Consider the following 20,396-nt stretch of genomic DNA (forward strand, 5'->3'; position numbering starts at 1 on the left):
CCATTCCCAGATAGATGAAATCCTAAAGTATAGTAAGTATTGTTAGGGTTTTGCCCCGATTATAATTAGAATTCATTTCTTGGTGGAAAGGTTTCCTAGGTATAAAAGATATCTTTCATATCTGACTAATATTTTTTTGGAAGAAAAATATAAACTGAGAGTTTTTCCTTCACACAAAATAACATAGTAGTAGCCACAATGTAGTCCTCAAATAAAATCTTGTTTAGGAGGAAATTTTTCTCTCAATAATTTTTTATGATTTTCTTTTATATTAGTTTTCATATGCAGGTCAATTGACCAAACCCATTTATAGTTTTCCAATGTTGCTTGATTCATTGTCGTTTGAGGTTTGCAATTATAAGCTTTCGCATGACGTCCTGATTATTTCGATCCAACAAGTATCTCCCAGTGGTTCATGCTTCGAAAACAAGAATGGTTTGAACCAACTGAGACAGTAGGAAGTAACATCATAAACATTACATTATTTATCAATTATCAGATTCACTTTTATCATCCAAACCAAAACATTTTGGTTCGATAGCATTCCTCAATCAAGTCTTTAGTATGTCAAATATTAAATTCACACTATTATAGCCACATCCAACTCAGAAGTGAAAAGGAAAAAAAGAACAAAGGAAACAGAAGAAAGCACATGTCAGTTCTCCCAGCACGTAAACTACAATTAGGTAAAATTAGAATCCTTTTAAGTTCCATAATCCTATTCAGCTGTCCCTTTGTGTTCCTCTCCCGCAGTTAGCAGTAATTTTGGACTTATAATTACGCCAAAATTACACAATCAGACTAAACTTTAAGATCTCAAAGTAAGTGTTGTACCATTGATCACCCAGCTGCCACTGCATCAGTTCTAGGGCTGGTATCAAGTAGTTGATGAAGCTTTGCTCCAGAGCTATTGTTCTCATAAACTTCACCCTCCTCATTTGTTCTATCCAAGGAACCGGAGTTGTTGACTCTAGCTAGCAGGTTTACTGTACCTACAGGTTGCAGCCTCTTATCATCAATCTTACCTAAACTCACTTGTTCCTTCTGTCCTAACTGTTCATTTTTCAGTCTCTCCTGTATAAACAAAACAACGATTATCATTCCAAACAAAACTGACAGAAAATTGATTCAACAATAATCAAACAACTGGAACAGAATCTGAAATGGGACAAGCTTATACCATTAAAGCAGCATTGTCTAGCTTCAGTTTCTCCGAGTTCTCCATTAGTTTGTTTATCTCGGATTTGAGTGTCATGTTTTCCGCTGTTAAAGACTGCACTCGCATTGCCAATTCTTCAGCTTCAGCCTGAAGGAAAGGAGAAATGATGAACATTTAGAGAACCAGAATGGTATTTAGCCAAATTTAGACGTAGGCCACATAAGTTTATCAATAACCATAGCTTCTATATACCATTTGCACACTACCCTCTTACCTGTTTTCTCAATCTTGATCGCCTTGCAGATTCCCGATTAGACTGTTTCCTTTTCTCCCGTTTCAGCTCACGCTCATTCTGAACATAGTTGCATATGGCAAGAATTAGGTTCAGATGTAAAAACATTTTCCCATCAAATTGAGGAAGAACTCTATAGACACCGGGAGGTCGCTATGAAATTAAAAAAATCAAAGTTCACCTGGTAGTTGTGCTATATACCTGTAACCAGGTTTCATTCGGAAGTGCAGGGCTTAGTGGTGAACTAGATGGGCTAACTTTCACATGTGCACTTGCAGGATTTCTCATTTCCAAAGGTGTCATGCTGGGAGAAAGTACTGTTCCCATCACTTTCTCTGCAACCTTACCCGAACTAACAGCCACGATTGACTTCTCATCATCATCATTTACTTCCCTAGTAGGTTGACATCTTTGTGAGTGACTCTTATCATTACCAGCTGTTTAAAAACAAAGAACTGACAGATCAGCAAATGAAATCAAGCAAATTACTCTGTTATAATCCAGAAAAAGATAACACTGATCAAAAGATCAAGTATCTATAGCGCAATGTGGAAAAACAATGTTGATAAATACACCATACGTCCCCAACATAACCAATGGAAGCTAAAACCAGAAGTGGTGAAAATATCTACAAGTAAAAAGTCTAGAAGTATGATCAATATCACTTCCAGACATCTCTTTTAGATGTTAAAAGCTGAATTTATCAAAGCTAGAAACCTTTAATTAAGAATGCCTTATGCCATTCTGCAATGTAACGCGAGTAAATAAGTACTCTTTTTGCATGTCATATATGGAAATGATCAAAAGCCTAATGCTACAGAATACTCAATAAGAAACAATTGGAAATATGGAAAGAAATTTCAATCCGAGGAGTTGTTCTTTTACTATATCTGCTTTCTCTTTTAAACTGTCAATCAAATCAAAAACTGAGAGAGATCAATCTCTTACAGTTATCAGGAGTTGTCCCACGGCTCCTTTTCTTGCTTCTCTCACTGACCTAGAATACAAGAAGAATAGTATCAGCATCCACTGCTTTCATTCAATGCAAACAAATCTGCTAAATTGATACGCATAGATTTATCATCACTCATCAGAAAAGAACATACCCCAGCTCCATTTGTGTCACTTCCATCAGTTGAACCTTCAGTTTCCCCACTGGTCACAACATGAAAACTAAAAGTTAGTTTAGCTCCTTGTCCGAGAAGAATTACAAAATGTTGTCCATAACGCAGAACAAGAATTGGAAAATAATCAGATTCTGCGAGAGTTGAGCGTTCTACTGAAATAACTGAACATGACCTTTTACCAATTGGTAAAAGAAAATGATCTTCAACTTTTTATGTGTAACAAAAATGATCATTAATGCTACTGATAACCAACAGACCTTTGTGAATGTCCATTGTCTGTTCCACCCTCAACATTGTCAGCGCTGCCATTTCGAAGTGACATAGACAGCCCCTCAAATTCCTTCAGCTTATTCATCATGCCTCGATCAGTATTCCCTGAGGACTTAGCGGATGCATCTAAACTCAAAGAAGCACCATCCTACACAATGTGGAGTGATTTAGTCTTTATTGAATTCCTGGGTCATACATTGAGCTAACAGCAACAGATCAGACAGTAATGCCATTCTGGAAACAAATAAGTTCATATATACTTAAAAGGTTTTAGAACTGGCATATATACCATGGCTTGGCTGACAGCTGCAGATGTCGCCATCACATGACCAGGAGGATGAGATCCCTGGAATTCAAATTAAATAAAAAGGAAAAATTGCAATCTGTAAGATAGGTGGGTCTATTCTTGCTACTTAGCCATCACACTGTCATGACTGTAACATTATGCAGATATGCAGTAGTATGCTGAATACATGCATTGTCAAAAGTAATATCTGGTACAAATGTAACACTTAAAGGAGTCTAACCAAAAAATCCCATTTTCCCCAAAGACAAATGGGAACAAATAAAGGTGGTTCAAATGTTTATACGAGAACTTGAATAAATGATAAACACGAAGTCACAGAACCAAGATGTGTTAATTTTCAGCTGACTAAAAGAACCAAAACGGGATCCTGTTGCATCATTGTCTTAAGGAACATAGCAAATACCCCAACTTCCATTCCAGTACATGAATAGTGCACTTATAATTAGGCAGATACTGGGACAAGATTATTATTCAATATCAAGGGTTAATTCCTGAATCAGCTAGCTATACAACTGTAAAACTGTTTACTTTGTCCTACATCTTACTTGTCCACAGTTCATACAAGAAATCAGTCTGTCCAAGTAGCTAGTCAATGCCCTGAAGTCTAAACTAAATCTGATATCATATCTAAGCGTCAGGTTCAGCAACATTGACACATATCAGTGCTCTAAATATGCTTCCACCAGTGTCCTAATCATAAATTCCAGGTTAAAGAACTTCAACCAAAACAACAGAAATCAAGGAGCATATGTTATATCTAATCTAAGAACAGAAATTAGTACTGAATGCAAACTCACAATTGGAACTCCAGGATGTGCGTAAACCCCGCCATGAGCATATATTGCTGCATAAGGGGTGCCATAAGGTGGTACCATAGGCTGTGGGGGTAAAGGAACAAATTTAGTCTGAAGTACTTGAAGTGCGACGATAAGTTACCTTGCAAAGCAATTCATATGGTTCAACAACAAAAACAGAAACATTCTGCCTAGAAAATACCTGTGGACCCCACATATAAGGGTGAGGGGTATGACCAGGTGCAACGGCTGAATTGAAATATGCAGGTACAGCTACTCGAGGACCATAATATGCCTGAAGCGTTAACTAGTTAAACCCTTGCGACAATTCATAGAACATTAAAATTCTCAACATCATTAACAAAATGAAAAAATTATTGACCTGCATGGCTGCCCAATCAGGATAGACATGGAGATTGCTCTGGTCCTGTCAATGTGAACAAAGACCAACTAGTCAGATATGAAATTCTAAAATATTTCACAACATAAAAGGAATAATAGCATATAACCGTCATATGTATGCACAAATCTAGGCTAAACAGGTTCATATGGAACCAAAGACCGTATTAACATGGGTCAAGAAAGTCAACTAAACCAATAATTGTCATCAAATTTGCTCACCGGTGCAGGCGAAGATGGTTTCTCAGGCTTACAGGATTTCCCATCCTCACTGTTTCCCATGTATTAGAAACCAAGAAGATGTTGTACTAAAGATGCAATCAGAATTTCCTTTTGTAGTCACTGATAGAGAGTGCTGTGTCAACTAATTAACTACAGAAAAGCAAACCCTGTCAAAAAGAGAGAAATTGAATTTCACAACATGAACAAACCATATAAAATCCATGTATTAATTCGAAAACAAATTAAGGTATAGAGCATATAGGCGAGAAAACTCAGAAAGCAAATGGATCTCTGAAATTTCTCTAATCCATTCCAAGTTATCATGCTAAAAAGAGAAAATGATATATTAGATAGATCCCAACACAGCAAACATATTCACGGCATCACCATCAGAAACCCGTGGGGCAACCCGTGGGGCAACACACACTAGTGTGAAACTATTTATGTCATGAAAAACACATCTGGAGACTGGACTTAACTTATTACCTGCAGGCGTACTAGTTATGTTATTGCAAATCATTCTTCACATGTGATCTATCCCGTTGCATGGGAGTCAACAGAGATGGTTTTCTATAACTAACACTGACAAAAGAAATGAACAGCTTAAATAAGCAGTAGTACAAGATATCCTATTAAATTATCTGACTTTGTTATCATAGCCTAAATTGAAGAGACTAGGAGAGCTTTATCCTCCTGAACCTAAAATCCAACTCTTGCAGTGCATGTTATCTTATAAAATTAGTCTTATTCAAGAATTAAAACATGTTCTTCATGGTTTTCCCCATTATCCTTTTAAATTATTAACTTCATTTTTATCAGAAAAAATGTCATACATGAATTATGTATATATTGATGTTGTTGTCCATGATTAATACTTTTAACACCTAGGAGGATATTCTCAAGGATACTTAAAAGATTATTCAAATACAGAACATCGGTTACTTATTTGTAGCTGATACTTCTATCGGTTACTTATTTGTAGCTGATACTTCTAACTTCAAAAAAGCTTGAAATTATATGAAGGGTTAATTCGTATACACATGATAGTGTAAAGTTCATTGACTTAAAAATTAACTACCTATAATTTTATTTTATTTTTTTGATAAGGTAATTAACTACCTATAATTGTCTATGTCATCTATAGGTTGTAACCTGAAAAACAAGGAAAGGGCAAGCTATAACATGCTAAACCACACTACTAGACCAACAACAACATACCCAGTATAATCGCTCCCGTTGGGGTCTGAGGATGGTAGAGTTTATGCAGTATAAACCACACTACTAGATAGTGTTAAATACTTCGAACATTCTTTTTTTGAATAATTCATCCATTTCATTTTACCAAGTTCAATGTTAGCCAGATCCGTCAAAACCCAATCATTCATTAATTATATGTATATGTGTGAGTGTAAGGAAAAGGAAGTTGAGATCAAAATCCAGTCAATTATGTTCCATTCTATCCCTCTTGCATGGCTATGTAACTTTCCTCAAAGGAATGAGAAATCCTTATCGGAGAGAAAAAAAAAAAAAGTTGAATCTTTATCTTGTTCACACATTCTCGTGATTTATATCCAAAGGCCACTCTCTTCCCCCCCCAACCAAAGAAAACTTCTAACCTCTTAATACTCTTACATGATTGGCTCCATGTAGCAAAAGCCCCCATCCCAAAGCCAGGCAAAACACACGGCAAAGGTTGAAATACCATGTCTACACTAAATTTTTTAAACTTGCCCTTTTAATCAATGGTTATGGGAAATCTATCAACTATCATCCCCTACATCTGCTTTCAATACATCTTTCGAAAAATAGTCTGTCTATTATTTCTAGCCTGTTCAGAACATAATCTTGCATCACCTCCCCGCACCCCCAAACAAAGCCCTAATTTTTTTCCTGACAGAGCATCTATCTGTGATACAATAATAGGCTGTCACAAAATTAACTTCAATTTGTTTGTCTTACTTTCCTTTTTTTAGTCCGTTTAAAAAAGAATGTCTCTTTCCCTTTTTTTAGGGACTCTTTTATTCCAATTTTTCAAGTGGCATATTTAAGATTACAAGATTAAAGAGCATTTTAATACATTGTACATGTCTTTAATTTAAGACCATATTATTCAAAAATCTTCTTAACTTCCTTAAACGCCAGACAAACAAATTGAAACACAGGGAGTAATTCTCTTGGTAAATTAACTTGCTTTCAGATTCAGGGATAACCCCAAATAGGATCTACACGCATAGTCTCAACTCAATACCACCATAGAGCAAGATACAGATTTTCTCAAATGTGTGTGTGTGTGAAAAGAGAGAAAAATGAAACAGGCAAAGTCCACGCACATCCCACACCCAGGGGCCAAGGAGCAAGGAAAAAGGTAAAACAGAAAGGAAAGGGGCATAACCGTAACCTCACAGTCCCCACCTAGAAAACAAAGTAAAGACGCAAACATTACAAAACTTTGAATCTACAGTACACTTATGATGTAATGACAACTTTATCCTCGTCAGCACACCTAAATCACAACCAGTAACCATAAAACAAAATAAAAAATAAAAAACTACTGTATAAAAAAGCTTCAAAAACAAAAAAGAAAAAAGAACTGGAATTCGTAATTACGTTTGGAAATTCAACATTCCCCATAACTAGTCTAAATTCAATAGTAACATTCTCTTAAACACAAACTCTAACTTCTCACAGCTACATATGAGCCCAAAAAATAAAACGAAAATTAACAAGTGGCAAAAGAAGATAGCACAGAAAAATTCAGGACAATTTAAAGAGAGATCAAACTCTACTCAACTCCACGTAGACAAAAAGATAAAAACTTATGACAAAGTCAAATTGGACATACCTTAAACTCTACAAACAACAAATTTCTGTAGAAAGCGAATTTTTAGTAGTAAGAAGTTTCAGTGTTTGTGCATTCTTTTGTGTATGGTTTTCTCTCTCTAAAAAGAAGTTGAAGAAAAAAGAGAGGAGAAGAGAAGAGAAAGGGCGTGTGGCGTGAGCAAAAGAATGTAGAGAGAGTAGAAGAAAGAAAGAGGAGCGCCAAGGCAACATTCCACGTCACCAAACACGTGTCCGTACTTTAAATAAAGTTCATCTTATACATATATATATATATATATATATATACGGTATGCTTGGATCGTGTATATATACGGCTACGGGTAGGGCATAAAAGGGTTTTATGTTTACATGGCTCTTGGACTCTCGAGCGAAATTACAATATTTATTTGAACAATTTAGAAAGAAAAATAAATTAATGAACACTCACCAAGTAGAAGGCGTTTGGAATATATTTGATTACAACAATTACATCTCAATTTTAAATATATTTGAGGGTAGATTATATTTTCTTATTTAAATTCACCTCAAATCAATAATAAACAAATAGTCGATAACTTCAGAAATCATCCATAAAGTTTCGCACAGTATCCTATTACTTAATCTAATACTTATTTTTCCTTTGGTATCGATAAGGGGGTTGATAAGCGCTTCTCAATTAGACTTCTTTCTCTTCTTTGGACACTGAATAAAGGAAACCTTGTTTCACTTAGTAATATCATCTCTCTATTAACTTGTATCATTAATGTCTCCTCAATTCTATAAAATGACGCTTATCTTCCTTATTTAGATTTGTTTATAATAATTGTTTTAACATATTCATCGTTTGTTTGTGATATGACTAGTTTGTTCTTTCTCTATTTCATTTATCATCTACTAGATGATGCCAAGCCTGTGCAAGCACGGGTCCAACACGAAAAATGAGTCAATTTACAATTTTTTTTTACATAAATATAATTACAATTCAATCAATTTAAATAACATTTATTAAAGTCCTATATTTTTAGGTACTTACTAACAGATTGGCGTTAGCTTTAGCGAGCTCCCTATTTTCCACGACTGAAGTGAAGAGTTCAAGTTCCATTACTTGTGTATAATTCATTTTCCTTATTTCCTCTATCTCCAAATGTAATAGAAAGAAAAAATTTATATAAAAAAAGAAAGTACAAGTCAATTATATCTTAATTCTTTTTAAAGAAATACGTGTACACCCATCTTAGTGTTTTTGGGTTCAATCGAAATCATTCTTTTTCTTTTAATTTATTCTATTAATTTTCTCCAAATTAGCTTTACTATTTCATGAACTTATTGAACCCTATACTATGAAAATTCAATACATGCACCCCCTATGAGGTATATCTAAGTATATTAGAATATAATTATTAAAAAGTAAATTAAAATTAAAAATACGAGGTTTTTATATTTTTATTTTAATGAAATTTAATAAATAATATATATATATATATATATATATATATATATATATATATATATATATATATATATATATATATCTTTTTTGAATATATTTATTCGCGTATTTGATTAAATAGAGAATAAACATTTTTTATACATGTATCTTTTGAAACTTGTTAATGAGAAAGCGAAAATACATAAAAATAAAAAAAAATAAAAAAAACCCAACGTATAGCCAGATTAATTATGACGCATCAAACCTTTGCGGGCGACCTATTACCCCCCCCCCCCCCCCCCCCCCCCGTCTTAATTTTTCAGTATTTTAGTACCATTTTTTGACTGACGTGGCAAAAAAAAAATGAAGCCCAGTTGCACAGTAGAGAGTGTTGCAAACTCTCCGCCACATTGATGCCACACTGCTGCCACGTCACTGACAATTTTCCTTTTATTTTCATTTGATTTTTCTTTTATTAATTATATTTACACTAATTAACCTCTAATTAACAATTAAACCATTAATTTTGTCTTCTTCATCACTAAACCCTTCTTCTTCTTCTTCATTTCAAGAAATCCATCAACCCATTTTCTTCCTCCATTAGCACACACACATTCAACCCATTTTCTTCCTCCATTAACACACACATACATTCAATCCATTTTCTTCCTCCATTAACAACACACATTCAACCCATTTTCTTTCTCCATTAACACACACACATTCAACCCATTTTTTTCCTCCATTAACACACACATTCAATTTAATCATCAATCATAAAGAGCTTATTTTCAAGAAACATTCGACCCATTTTCTTCCTCCATTAAAACCCATTTTCTTCAATCCATTTTCTTCCTCCATTAACACACACACATTCAACCCATTTTATTCCTCCATTAACACACACATTCATTTGAAGGCAAATCAAACACCAAAATATCTCCTCCACTGAAATGGCATTATGTTTTAATGGGTCAGACCCATTTTCATATTGGTGTTGTTGTTGTTGTTGCTGCGGTGTTGCTGTTGTTGCTGCGGTGTTGCTGCTGCTGCTGCGGCGGTGTGGCGGCGGCGGCAATGGTTGAGGAGAAAGAAGAAGAAAGAGAAGAAGGAGAAAGAAGAAGAAAGAGAAAAATAAATTGCATTTAACAATTGAAATGTGGAAGAAAGGGAGGGTGGTGGTGGGTGAGAGGATAAAATATAAATAAATTTTTAAAAATTAATTTTTATTAAAATATAAAAAAAAATTACTGCTTTCACTTGCCATAATTTTTTTTTTGCCACGTCAGTCGAAAATGGTACTAAAATACTGAAAAATTAAGACTGGGGGGTAATAGGTCGCCCGCAAAGATTAAGTGCGTCATAATTAATCTGGCTATACGTTGGGGGGTTTTTATGTATTTTCCCAATAAGAAATGAATACAATTTACTTAATGAATACTGACTATTAGTATAGTTTCCTACAATTTAAACATAAATTTATTTGTATTTTATTAATAGATATAAAAGTCTTTTATATATTTATGAACACATTTTTTTGTTATTCTATTAATTTTGAACCATAACCAAATGGAGAATATTAGTGCATCATAGAGGACCTCATGCATGACTTCTCATTGAAATGGCAAAGATGCCCTCAATATAAATTTTAATCGGGAAAAGGGTCAAATTTATCCTCCAAGTATGGTTTATAGTTTAAATTTGCTCTCCGTCAAAGTTTGGGATCAAATTTGCCCTCGCCGTCAAAGTTTGAGATCAAATTTGCCCTCCCCGTTAGGATACTTGGTAAATTTGCCCTTATATGGATGGAAGTCTGACTTGGAATCCACAACACAAAAACATTAGCCACGTTGGAAATCCACATAGGCTCCACGTAGACTCCCAATCCCAACTCTCTTAACCCAATTCTCTTTTGAAAATGCCCCCGCAGCATTTGTTTTGTCATAGTGAAGGTTTCTTCATGAACTCTTCAGAGCATTTCTGAACAGAGGAAAACATTTTTTCTCAGAATACATTCCTAAACGTATACCGAAAGTAAGATCAGAAAATCTATGATCCTGCAAAAGTGATAACAAAACAACAAAATAAATTTGTGCAGTTCAGCTTTGAAAATCCATTTTCAGTTCTCTAGAATAGTTTTTGAGAGCTTCTGACAAGGAGGCGACAACAATGAGTTAAGTTAGCTCCGTCAAAGTTCACCTAAGATAGATGTCATGTTCAAGAAAGCTTTGCTAGTCAGATAAATTCTATATTTCTGGAGAGAACAACGAATCATTGGTCGTATTAAACATTTGTTGTTGCTGCTGCAGAAATTTTTCTTACATGCCTCATATTTTATCACATGCATTCGTGTGTACCTCGATGCGATTAAAACTCCGGTTTTTCACATTATTACATGGTGCCTTAGTGTCAGCGATAGTCTAGACGGGTTAAGAGATTTGGGATTGGGAAACGGGTTAAAAAGATAATTGGCTTTGGGAGTCTACGTGGAGCCTATGTGGATCCGACGTGACTAATTTTTTTGTGTTGTGGAGTCCAAGTCAGACTTCCATCCATATAAGGGAAAATTTATCAAGTATCCTACTTTGACGGAGAGGGTAAATTTGATCCCAAACTTTGACGGAGAGAGCAAATTTGATCCCAAACTTTGACGGAGGACAAATTTAAACTATAAACCATACTTCGAGGGTAAATTTGATCCTTTTTCCCAATTTTAATCTAAAATAAAGAAAATGTCGATCCTTTGAGTCTCACTGGCTTTTCTACATAGTTAAAACTAGCATAAGAATCTCAGATATGACTTTAAAAAATCCTAGCAAACGTGGAATATATAGTAATTGTACTAACATGATTAAAACGTATTCCAGTCACATATATAATTATTTTTCATTTTTTTGTGTGGATTGCCTTCAAAGGTGCTAGTCTTTAATTTTTGCCCCTCGAATTGGTGGTATTTGATTTTTGCCCTTCGCCTAATATCCCGAGGTTCTGAGTTCGAACCCCAGCTCAGTTAAAAAAAAAAAAAAACAATTTCGCAAGGCAAAGGTTTGTAACAAAGTTAGGCCTTAAGGCAAACTTTTACCCAAAATTAGGCCTTAATTCAAATTTCTAGCTGTCACACCCCGAACCATGGCCTGAGCGTAACACAGCACTCGGTGCCTTGCTGCATGTGACCAAGCGAACCACATGGCTTGCTGAATCAACATGGACATGAACTAATACGGAAGACACTTTAAAACATGGATAATATGAATAATCATGGAATCTCATAATGGTAATGAAAATGCTTGTTTTAAAACAAGAAGTGGAAATAGTCTGAATAAACATGATAATACTGAGCCAAAATGGCTATACGACTTTGAATATCTGACATAACATAACTGACTAATCTGCGAACCTCTAAGATGAGTCTGACTGCTAAACTGTTTACCGAGACAAGGCCCCCAGCATACCTTTAAAGCATAACTGAAATAAGCATAAATAGAGATAACACCCCGAATAGAATGGGGCTCACCAGTAGCCGATATGTGCTCAGTCATAACGAGCTGATATGTCGTCCTGTAAATCTGCATCGTGAAATGCAAGCCCCCAGGCAAATAAAAGAGGACGTCAGTACATTCGAATTGTACTGGTATGTAAAGCAAATGAATGAAATAAGCATGGCACATAGAAATAACAGAACTGAAACTGTATCTGTAAGCTGAACATGAAACATGAGTATCATCTGACATGAGTATATATATATATAACATGAGTAAAGGCATTTTTAGTTGGGATATCATTAATATAACCGACAACATGAATCACCACGTGGGTACGTAGAGTATGGTACCTGGCCCGACCAGCAGAGCACTCTCATACCTTGCTAAGGGTATGAGATAATAACATGACATGAAAGGATTCAATCGATAAAACATGAAGGAATCGTTCTAACTGGGCTGAGCGATCCTTAGTAACTTTAACAGTTTATCTGAGCCTTCTTGGTAATTTGTGCAACTCTAAAAAACATGAACAAGAAAATAAGTGGCATCTGAGCCCATGATTTTCTTAAATACAATTTGTAGACGTGAATTGTAAGTATAATATAACATGAATATATAATTACATATACTTGTATGAAAACATGTAGGATTTTCATGAAAATAAGCATAGTGATTCATATCTTGGATTTAAGAACCCATGGAATGTAAAGTATGAATTTTCATGGATTATGGACAGATTCTCAATAACCAAAATGGAATATCAAGAACACAATAACGAATTATTAATACAAACATGGTATATCATGGTACATATACTTAGTGTTAGCATGAACATGTCTAAAATCTTAATTTTTTATGAGCTTTCATATAATCATGGAATAACATGGCGTCAGGAAGAACAATGACGTTCCCACACGTATATAGAAATCCTACATACCTTAATCGCTCCAAAAACTTAAGAAGAGTCTGAATCTTTGAATCTGAATCTTTGAAGAAGAATTCCAAAATCTTGAGTCTTGAACCTTGCGATGGGTTTTCTTGAAAACCGTAGGTTGTTAAGTTACGATTTCGCTTAGGATTCATGTATAATCATTAAAATTCACTAAGGAATACATGGAGGGACTTACCTTGATGTATGAGGATGAGGAGAAGAGAGAATGGCGGTTCTAGGGCTTGGGGAAGTGAAGAATGAAGTGAAAAAAACCTTAAAACGAAGTTTTAAAGTTGCTGTCGGACTTGTTTTACGCTCACTTTAGGCCCATTTTACGGCCTGTAAATTAGATTTACGGACTATAAATTAGTAACACTGTCTGTGATTTTTGACCAAAAATTTACGGCCCATAAAATAGTTACAGCCCGTAAATTCTGCCGTAAATTGGCAGAACACTGTTTTAGTAAAATGGACATAACTTTTTGTACATATGTCCATTTGACCTCCATAATATACCGTTGGAAAAGTATTTCAAATATCTACAACTCTCAAGAAGGAAGTTTTTCCAATGATGGGTCATGGGTAATAATGCGACTGGACATGGCTTGAATACATGAAACTGGACTGACATGACATGGTTTCATGAAAACATAAACGCTGAAACATGAGACATGAATAGAGAGTACATGAACATGAATGTGAAATGTGAGGTATGAATACATAAGGGACATAACATGAATACTGAATGTATTTACCTTGAACTTTATCGGGTTGCTCTTCAAACAAGTGAGGATATCTGGATTTCATATGTTATTCGGCTTCTCATGTAGCCTCTTCGACTTTCTGACTCCTTCATAAGACCTTTATTGAGGCTACTCAGTTCTCAACTTGCGAACTTGACGATCAAGAATTGCCACAGGGATCTCCTCATAGGTTAGGCCATCCTTAACTGTAATAGTGTCAGCAGGAACAACAACCGACGGGTCTACTACACACTTCCTCAACATAGATACACGAAACACTGGGTATACAAATCTTGTGGCTACTCAAGTTCATAAGCCACTTGACCAATCCTTCGCAGGATTCTGTAAGGTCCAATATATCTGGGACTAAGTTTCCCTTTCTGGTCAAATCTCATCACAACTTTCATAGGTGAAACTTTAAGAACACCTAATCCTCAACTTGAAACTCTAAGTCCCTTCTCCTCACATTTGTATAGGACTTCTGGCAACTCTGAGCTGTTTTCAAATGCTCTTGAATTAACTTGACTTTTTCCATAGCCTGATAGACCAAATCTGGTTCTAGCAGTTCTGCTTCACTAACTTCGAACCAACCAATGGGTGATATACATCTTCGCCCATAAAGAGCTTCAAACGGTGCAATCGTGAGACTAGCATGATAACTATTGTTATAAGAAAATTCAATGAGAGTCAAATGCTTATCCCAATTACCTTTAAAATCTAGGACATATGCTCTCAACATGTACTCAAGATTCTAAATAGTACACTTTTCCTGGCCATCTATCTGCGGATGGAAAGCTGTACTGAGGTTAACCTTGGTTCCCAATCCTTTCTGAAAGGATTTCCAAAAGTTTGCTGTGAATTGAGCACCACGATCTGAAATAATGAACACTGGGGTCCCATGAAATATGATAATCTCATGAATATACAACTTGGCATAATCTTCTGCTGAATCTATGGTCTTGACCGGCAAAAAGCGCGCTTACTTAGTAAGTCGGTCCACAATCACCCAAATCGAGTCATGTCTGCTGGATGAGTGAGGTAGACTGGTTATGAAGTCCATACTTATCATCTTCCATTTCCAAACAGGAATATCAATATTCTGAGCCAACCCACCAAGCCTCAGGTGCTTAGCTTTCACTTGCTGACAATTCGAATACTTAGCCACAAAATTCGCTACATTCTTTTTCTTATCGTTCCACTAATAAATTTACTTAAGGTCATGATACATCTTTGTGAAACCAGGATGAATGGAATACCTGAAATTGTGAGCTTCTGACATAATTCTCTCTTTATGCTCATCAACATGTGGGACACGTAATCTGCCTCGGTACCTTAAATACCATCATTTCCCCTTGCTCAAATGTCGTCGTCTTATGCTCGTAAATCCCCTCTTTCAGCTGTAACAAGTAAGGATCACTAAACTGTTTCTCTTTAACTGTAACCACTAAGGAGGAATGAGCTCTGTTTTGAACAACAACGCCACCATCTTCGGAGTCCAAGAGTCGAACTCCTAGATTAGCTAAGCGGTGAACTTCCTTTGTAATAACTCTCTTATTTTCTTCAACGCGAGCTAAAGCTACAACCTTACCATGCCGCATTAAGACACATCCGAGACCAATTCCCAAAGCATCACAATAAACTACTAACCCTTAGATTCCCTCTGACAGCGTCAAAACTGTAGCAGAAGTCAACCTCTTTTTCACCTCTTCAAAGCTTTGGTCATATGCATCTGACCACTGAAACTTAACCTTTTTATGAGTCAACTTAGTCAATGGAGCTGAAATAGAGGAGAATCCCGCCACAAAATGTCTATAATAACCCGCCAGACCCAAGAAACTTCGTATATTGGATGCTGATGTGGGTCTGAGCCAATTCTTTACGGCATCTATCTTCTGAGAATCAACCTTCACACCTTCACCTGAAATTACATGGCCTAGAAATGCCACTCACTTAAGCCAAAATTCATACTTAGAAAATTTAGCATAAAGCTCGCGATTCTCAAGTGTCTGCAACACTATTTTGATATGTTCTGCATGATCAGCCTCACTACGGGAATACACCAAAATATCATCAATAAATACAATGACGAATAAGTCAAGATACGGCTTGAAGACCAAAAAGAATGATACGTTTTTATATTTAGAGATGATTTAGCTTAAAAGTTCTCTTTTTACCCTTAATGAAATTATTTACAGCTAAACAAGTATCTATGACTTATTTTAGACATTTCTTAACTCATAAACAAAAATTTAATTATACTTTTAGTATGTCAATTACTAAAATTCAGTGTATTTAAATTATAATAATGATTAAGTCATTATTTTTAAAAGTATTAGTTTGTAAAAAATAAACTTTTAGAATGATAAAATCTTGACTAAAAATGTCTTTTTCTAATAGGTCCTCAGAACAAGTACGAAATACCGAATGACAAAAACGATTGTTGATTGAGCCTAGTCACCTGCATAGAACACCAAAAGATATGGGCAAGAGAAAGGGAGTCCGGAACTAAAATAGCTCAAAAAAAACATTTTGAACCAAAATGCCCCAATAAAAAAAAAGTTACTAAAGTACCTATAGTACTAACGGAGACGGACCCGTTAAGTCCTATAACGCAGTAAAATAATGCGCTATATGGAATACGAAGCACCGTATAACGCATGATTTTACTGCGTTATAGGACTTTGTCTCTCTCCTATAACGCAGTAAAATCATGCGTTATAGTCTACCACTATAACCCGATCGGGTTCCACCACTGCCCCCTCTAGTGGCAATTTTGTTTCAAAAACGCCATTAGAGGGCAGGTTTTCGTGGTCCCCACCCATTAAAAACGACGTTTTCTAGTAAATTTCATCCGGAAAGTTTAGATTCTCGGTATATTCAAGTCAAGGAGCAAGATTCTAAGTTTGAATTTTGAGAAAAAGCGGCGTACAACTCGATTAAAATATCTACAAAAAATCTTCGATTAAGGTTTTCTACTATGAACTTTTGTTATTATTTTGTTATATACATTATATTGCATGCATGTTTAACATTTAATCATCATTAATAAAAAAAAAAATCATTATTTTTTTTGGGTTTGATCGGCTGGGGGCAGTGGCTTAGGCCACTGTTCCGTTTTTTTTTTTTTTTTTTGGTTTAATTCATTATTTGTTAAATGTTTATGAATTGTTAATTGTTAAATGTTTATGCATTGTTAATTCGTTAGATGTTTATGAGTTGTTAATTTGGTTAATTATTTATGAATTGTTAACATTGTTAATTTGTTATATGTTTATAAGTTGAATTTGGTTAATTATTTATGAATTGTTAATGAATTATTATTTTGTTAATTGAGTATTTATTAAATATTCTTTATGAATTGAAAGAAGTTGATTGGTAATGAATTATTATATTGTTAACATTTTGTTTGGATGATTGTTATGTATTGTTTTGACATTTATCGTATTATGTTGTATTATATAGGACCAAATCAGTGGTTACATAAAATAGAACCTCTCGTCGTTACATAACAATAAAATTAAAGTAGCAATTAAACCAAACATTTTATTTATACTATCAACATAATATAATACAATAGGTAACAACCATCCAAACAAGTTGTAAACGATTATGAAATGTTAATCTATACAATTTTAAAAGCATGAATATATATGTTAAATAAAAAAAAATATCTTAAAAAGAATAGTTAAAGTTCTTCTTTTCATAAATACATAAGCTAACGAAAAAAATATAAAGTTTATAGGAAAATATGTGGTCGACGAATATGAACTCTTAGTTTAATTTTATCGTAGTTGTGTTGGCTATTTGGTCAACTAAAAATATATCACATATTCAAAATATAGTTCCAAACAAATATTGCTGCTAAATTTCGATTAGTTAATATAATTTATCTTTCATTTCAAGAATAATGACTAATTTAGTTTGTACAGACCGGACTCTTTCATGGATCCGAATGTTCCCCCTGGGGCCGATGATCACACGGGGCCCGTTGTTCACCCGGGGCCCGCTGATAGATCAGTATTATCTTTGAAAGACAATCATAGGTCAGAGTTATTATGGGCCGGTAGTATAGGGATATCTACTAGGCTGCAGAGAGCGTGGACTCTTTTACGCGAGCACCCCTCACATCCTCGCGTGTTGGAGATATTATTTCGGGGCGGCATCTACCGTTGCGTGTCCGTTAGTCGGGTACAGCATGATTGGGCGCTCATCACGGCCATGGTTGAGCGGTGGAGGCCAGAGACACATACCTTCCATCTTCGCACTGGTGAGGCCACGATTACACTTGAGGATGTAGAGGTCCTCTTTGGATTGTGGGTTGATGGAGAGCCACTGTACACTCGGTACGAGCCTCCTCCTGGTCGGACGTGGGTGACAGAGTTGACTAGGCTCACCCACTTCGTGCCTGATGCCGCGGCCCAGATATCCGGACAGAGTCGGGTTCAGCTTAGTGCACTCTGCACTTATTTGAAGGGTCTGGATCCGGTTGGCGACGACACCCCGCAGGACGATGTTGATCGTCATGCCCGTTTGTACCTGCTTATTATATTCGGGGGCATCTTATTCCCGAATTCATCGGGTGCCTTTGTCAGTTTACGTTACTTGGTTTTTTTGGAGCATCTGGACCGCTTGGGAGACTACAGCTGGGGCGGTGCTGTTTTGGCGTATCTTTACAGATGCCTGTGCCGAGCGTCTATTGGTGCTGTCAGAGATGTGTGTGGATTTTTTGCTCTTCTCCAGGTAATATTTAAGTTGCGTTCCTGTAATGTCAACAAACCTCTTGAAAGGAAGGGCGACTAAAAAATCGTATTTTCTAATATCGCTTACAGTTATGGGCGTGGGAGAGGATGCTGCCTTTTCAGCCCGTACCTAGACATCACCTCGAGATTCACATGCCTTATGCGAGGAGGTGGACAGCAGGTTTTGACCGGGATGTTGATACGCACCACAGTATTCTTCCATTCCGGGACCAGCTTGATCACATGACGGATGATGCGGTAAAACTATTTAAATTTACATTAATAATTTAATTAAACGTCTTTTCTACATGGTGATCACTGATTTGTATTTATATGTTATGCAGCTATTTATATGGACGCCGTACGCTGCTATATTAGATGGTTTGCCCCCCTTCTGTAGGGCAGGTCAGGGGGTTTGGAGGTCGCGGTGTCCATTGATACACCTGGACATCGTAGAGGATCACATGCCCGAGCGTGTCTTACGACAGTTTGGCCATACACAGAGTATACCCCCTGATGTCCGTCATGAGCTCCGACACTACCAGCGGGACGATCGGGCTGCCATTGATGATAATTTTTTGGCTTTCATGGATGTCCAGCTCCACCGTTGGGAGAACAGGTTGGGCACTTTAGCGGTGGTCGGCCATTTGACTCCCGTTGAGCATTACATGCGCTGGTACCATCAGATCACACGCCGATTGATTGGCAACCCAGCTTTGCGTCCCCCTAGGGATGTAGGATATTCAGCACTCGCGGGGCAGTACGAGGCATTGGTAAGTTTATCGTATTTAGATTTATCTAATTTCATTAATTGTTACGTTTTAAATATAAACTTTTTTTGTTTCTGTTAAACACAAATGCAGCTGGTGGCCGTACAGCGTTTACGCATCTTGGGGTTAGAGCATATGCCTTACCCTGGGCTTGCGGGGCTTGCCGCGGAGATGGTTAGGATTTCCGAGGATGGTATTCGCCAGGCAGGCTAGATTAGGCGCATGGCGGAGCCTGTTCCGGAGGCTGAGTATCAGGCAGCACCGGGGGCTCCCAGAGGAGGAGGTCGTGCTGCCGGAAGACGCCGTGCGCGTAGAGGACGCGGCGCTGCTGCCGGAGGACCTGGTGGTGGAGGACTGGTAGATGAGGCGGATGAGGTTGGTCCCATTCAAGAGGGCGTTCACGGTCTAGTCCATCCGCAGCCCTTCCAGGCCGGTGGCAGCTCACCTGGAGACTCACCTACGTTTACGCCGGCGGTCTTACTTGTTGAGATACCCGATTCTTCATTACAGCCGAGCCATAATGCATACATGGAGGAGCGTGATAACGTTGATTGGGCGGCGTTACGCGCTTCATTAGCTGATGAGCGGCCTGTGAGGAATTCAGAGGGAGCCCGGATTCTTGACTTTGATGAGTTTTTTATCCCGGTTAGTATTTAAAATACATATTTGTTCATTTAAATTATTTATTTTATATATATATATATATATATATATATATATATGTTATCCATTATTTAGTAATATTTTATATTTTAGGATTCGGCGCCAGCGAGTCCATCAGAGCCACCCACTCAGCCTGCCGAGGCAGAGGTGTCTTCTCATGAGACTACCGAGGCGCATGTAAGTTTTTTACTTAAAACTAATTTTATTCAATATAAGGTCAATATTTAATAGACATATTTGATCATTTAA

The 20,396-nt window shown here is 36.5% G+C and overlaps 2 protein-coding genes across 6 annotated transcripts; one reads left to right on the plus strand and one right to left on the minus strand.

Annotated features, from left to right (window-relative positions):
* Positions 1 to 458: 458 nt before the first annotated feature.
* On the minus strand, positions 459 to 7,628 carry LOC132645491 (transcriptional activator TAF-1). Of its 5 annotated transcripts, none has more exons than XM_060362500.1 (13): positions 7,413 to 7,626; positions 4,571 to 4,720; positions 4,332 to 4,376; positions 4,152 to 4,244; positions 3,953 to 4,033; positions 3,138 to 3,194; positions 2,836 to 2,996; positions 2,558 to 2,624; positions 2,400 to 2,448; positions 1,653 to 1,888; positions 1,434 to 1,511; positions 1,181 to 1,306; positions 459 to 1,074 (listed from the first exon to the last, which is right to left on the minus strand). In XM_060362500.1, exons 2-13 carry the CDS (start codon positions 4,628 to 4,630, stop codon positions 841 to 843), a joined length of 1,287 nt encoding a protein of 428 aa, XP_060218483.1. In that variant the 5' UTR covers positions 4,631 to 4,720; positions 7,413 to 7,626; the 3' UTR covers positions 459 to 840. The 5 variants fall into 5 exon arrangements, with proteins under 5 accessions (XP_060218483.1, XP_060218482.1, XP_060218484.1 ...); XM_060362499.1 differs by having other exon boundaries at positions 4,571 to 4,737; XM_060362501.1 differs by having other exon boundaries at positions 2,558 to 2,606; positions 4,571 to 4,737; positions 7,413 to 7,622.
* Positions 7,629 to 19,074: 11,446 nt separating this feature from the next.
* LOC132599978 (uncharacterized) lies at positions 19,075 to 19,845 on the plus strand. Its single transcript, XM_060313121.1, has 2 exons — positions 19,075 to 19,487; positions 19,578 to 19,845. The coding sequence occupies exons 1-2, from the start codon at positions 19,179 to 19,181 to the stop codon at positions 19,695 to 19,697; spliced, it is 429 nt and encodes a 142-aa protein (XP_060169104.1). The 5' UTR covers positions 19,075 to 19,178; the 3' UTR covers positions 19,698 to 19,845.
* The last annotated feature ends 551 nt before the right edge of the window (positions 19,846 to 20,396 follow it).

The sequence above is a fragment of the Lycium barbarum genome, chromosome 6 (assembly GCF_019175385.1).
Source record: "Lycium barbarum isolate Lr01 chromosome 6, ASM1917538v2, whole genome shotgun sequence".
Classification (NCBI taxonomy): domain Eukaryota; kingdom Viridiplantae; phylum Streptophyta; class Magnoliopsida; order Solanales; family Solanaceae; genus Lycium; species Lycium barbarum.

What these genes read in the sequence shown, in the direction of transcription:
- LOC132599978 (XM_060313121.1), top strand. Translation starts at nt 19,179, where the DNA reads ATGCCCGAGCGTGTCTTACGACAGTTTGGCCATACACAGAGTATACCC. An exon ending in CGGGGCAGTACGAGGCATTG is followed by an intron (nt 19,488 to 19,577) that starts GTAAGTTTATCG and finishes ACACAAATGCAG; the next exon opens with CTGGTGGCCGTACAGCGTTT.
- LOC132645491 (XM_060362500.1), bottom strand. Translation starts at nt 4,630, where the DNA reads ATGGGAAACAGTGAGGATGGGAAATCCTGTAAGCCTGAGAAACCATCT. An exon ending in AACCATCTTCGCCTGCACCG is followed by an intron (nt 4,377 to 4,570) that starts GTGAGCAAATTT and finishes TCACATTGACAG; the next exon opens with GACCAGAGCAATCTCCATGT. An exon ending in CTGATTGGGCAGCCATGCAG is followed by an intron (nt 4,245 to 4,331) that starts GTCAATAATTTT and finishes TTAACGCTTCAG; the next exon opens with GCATATTATGGTCCTCGAGT.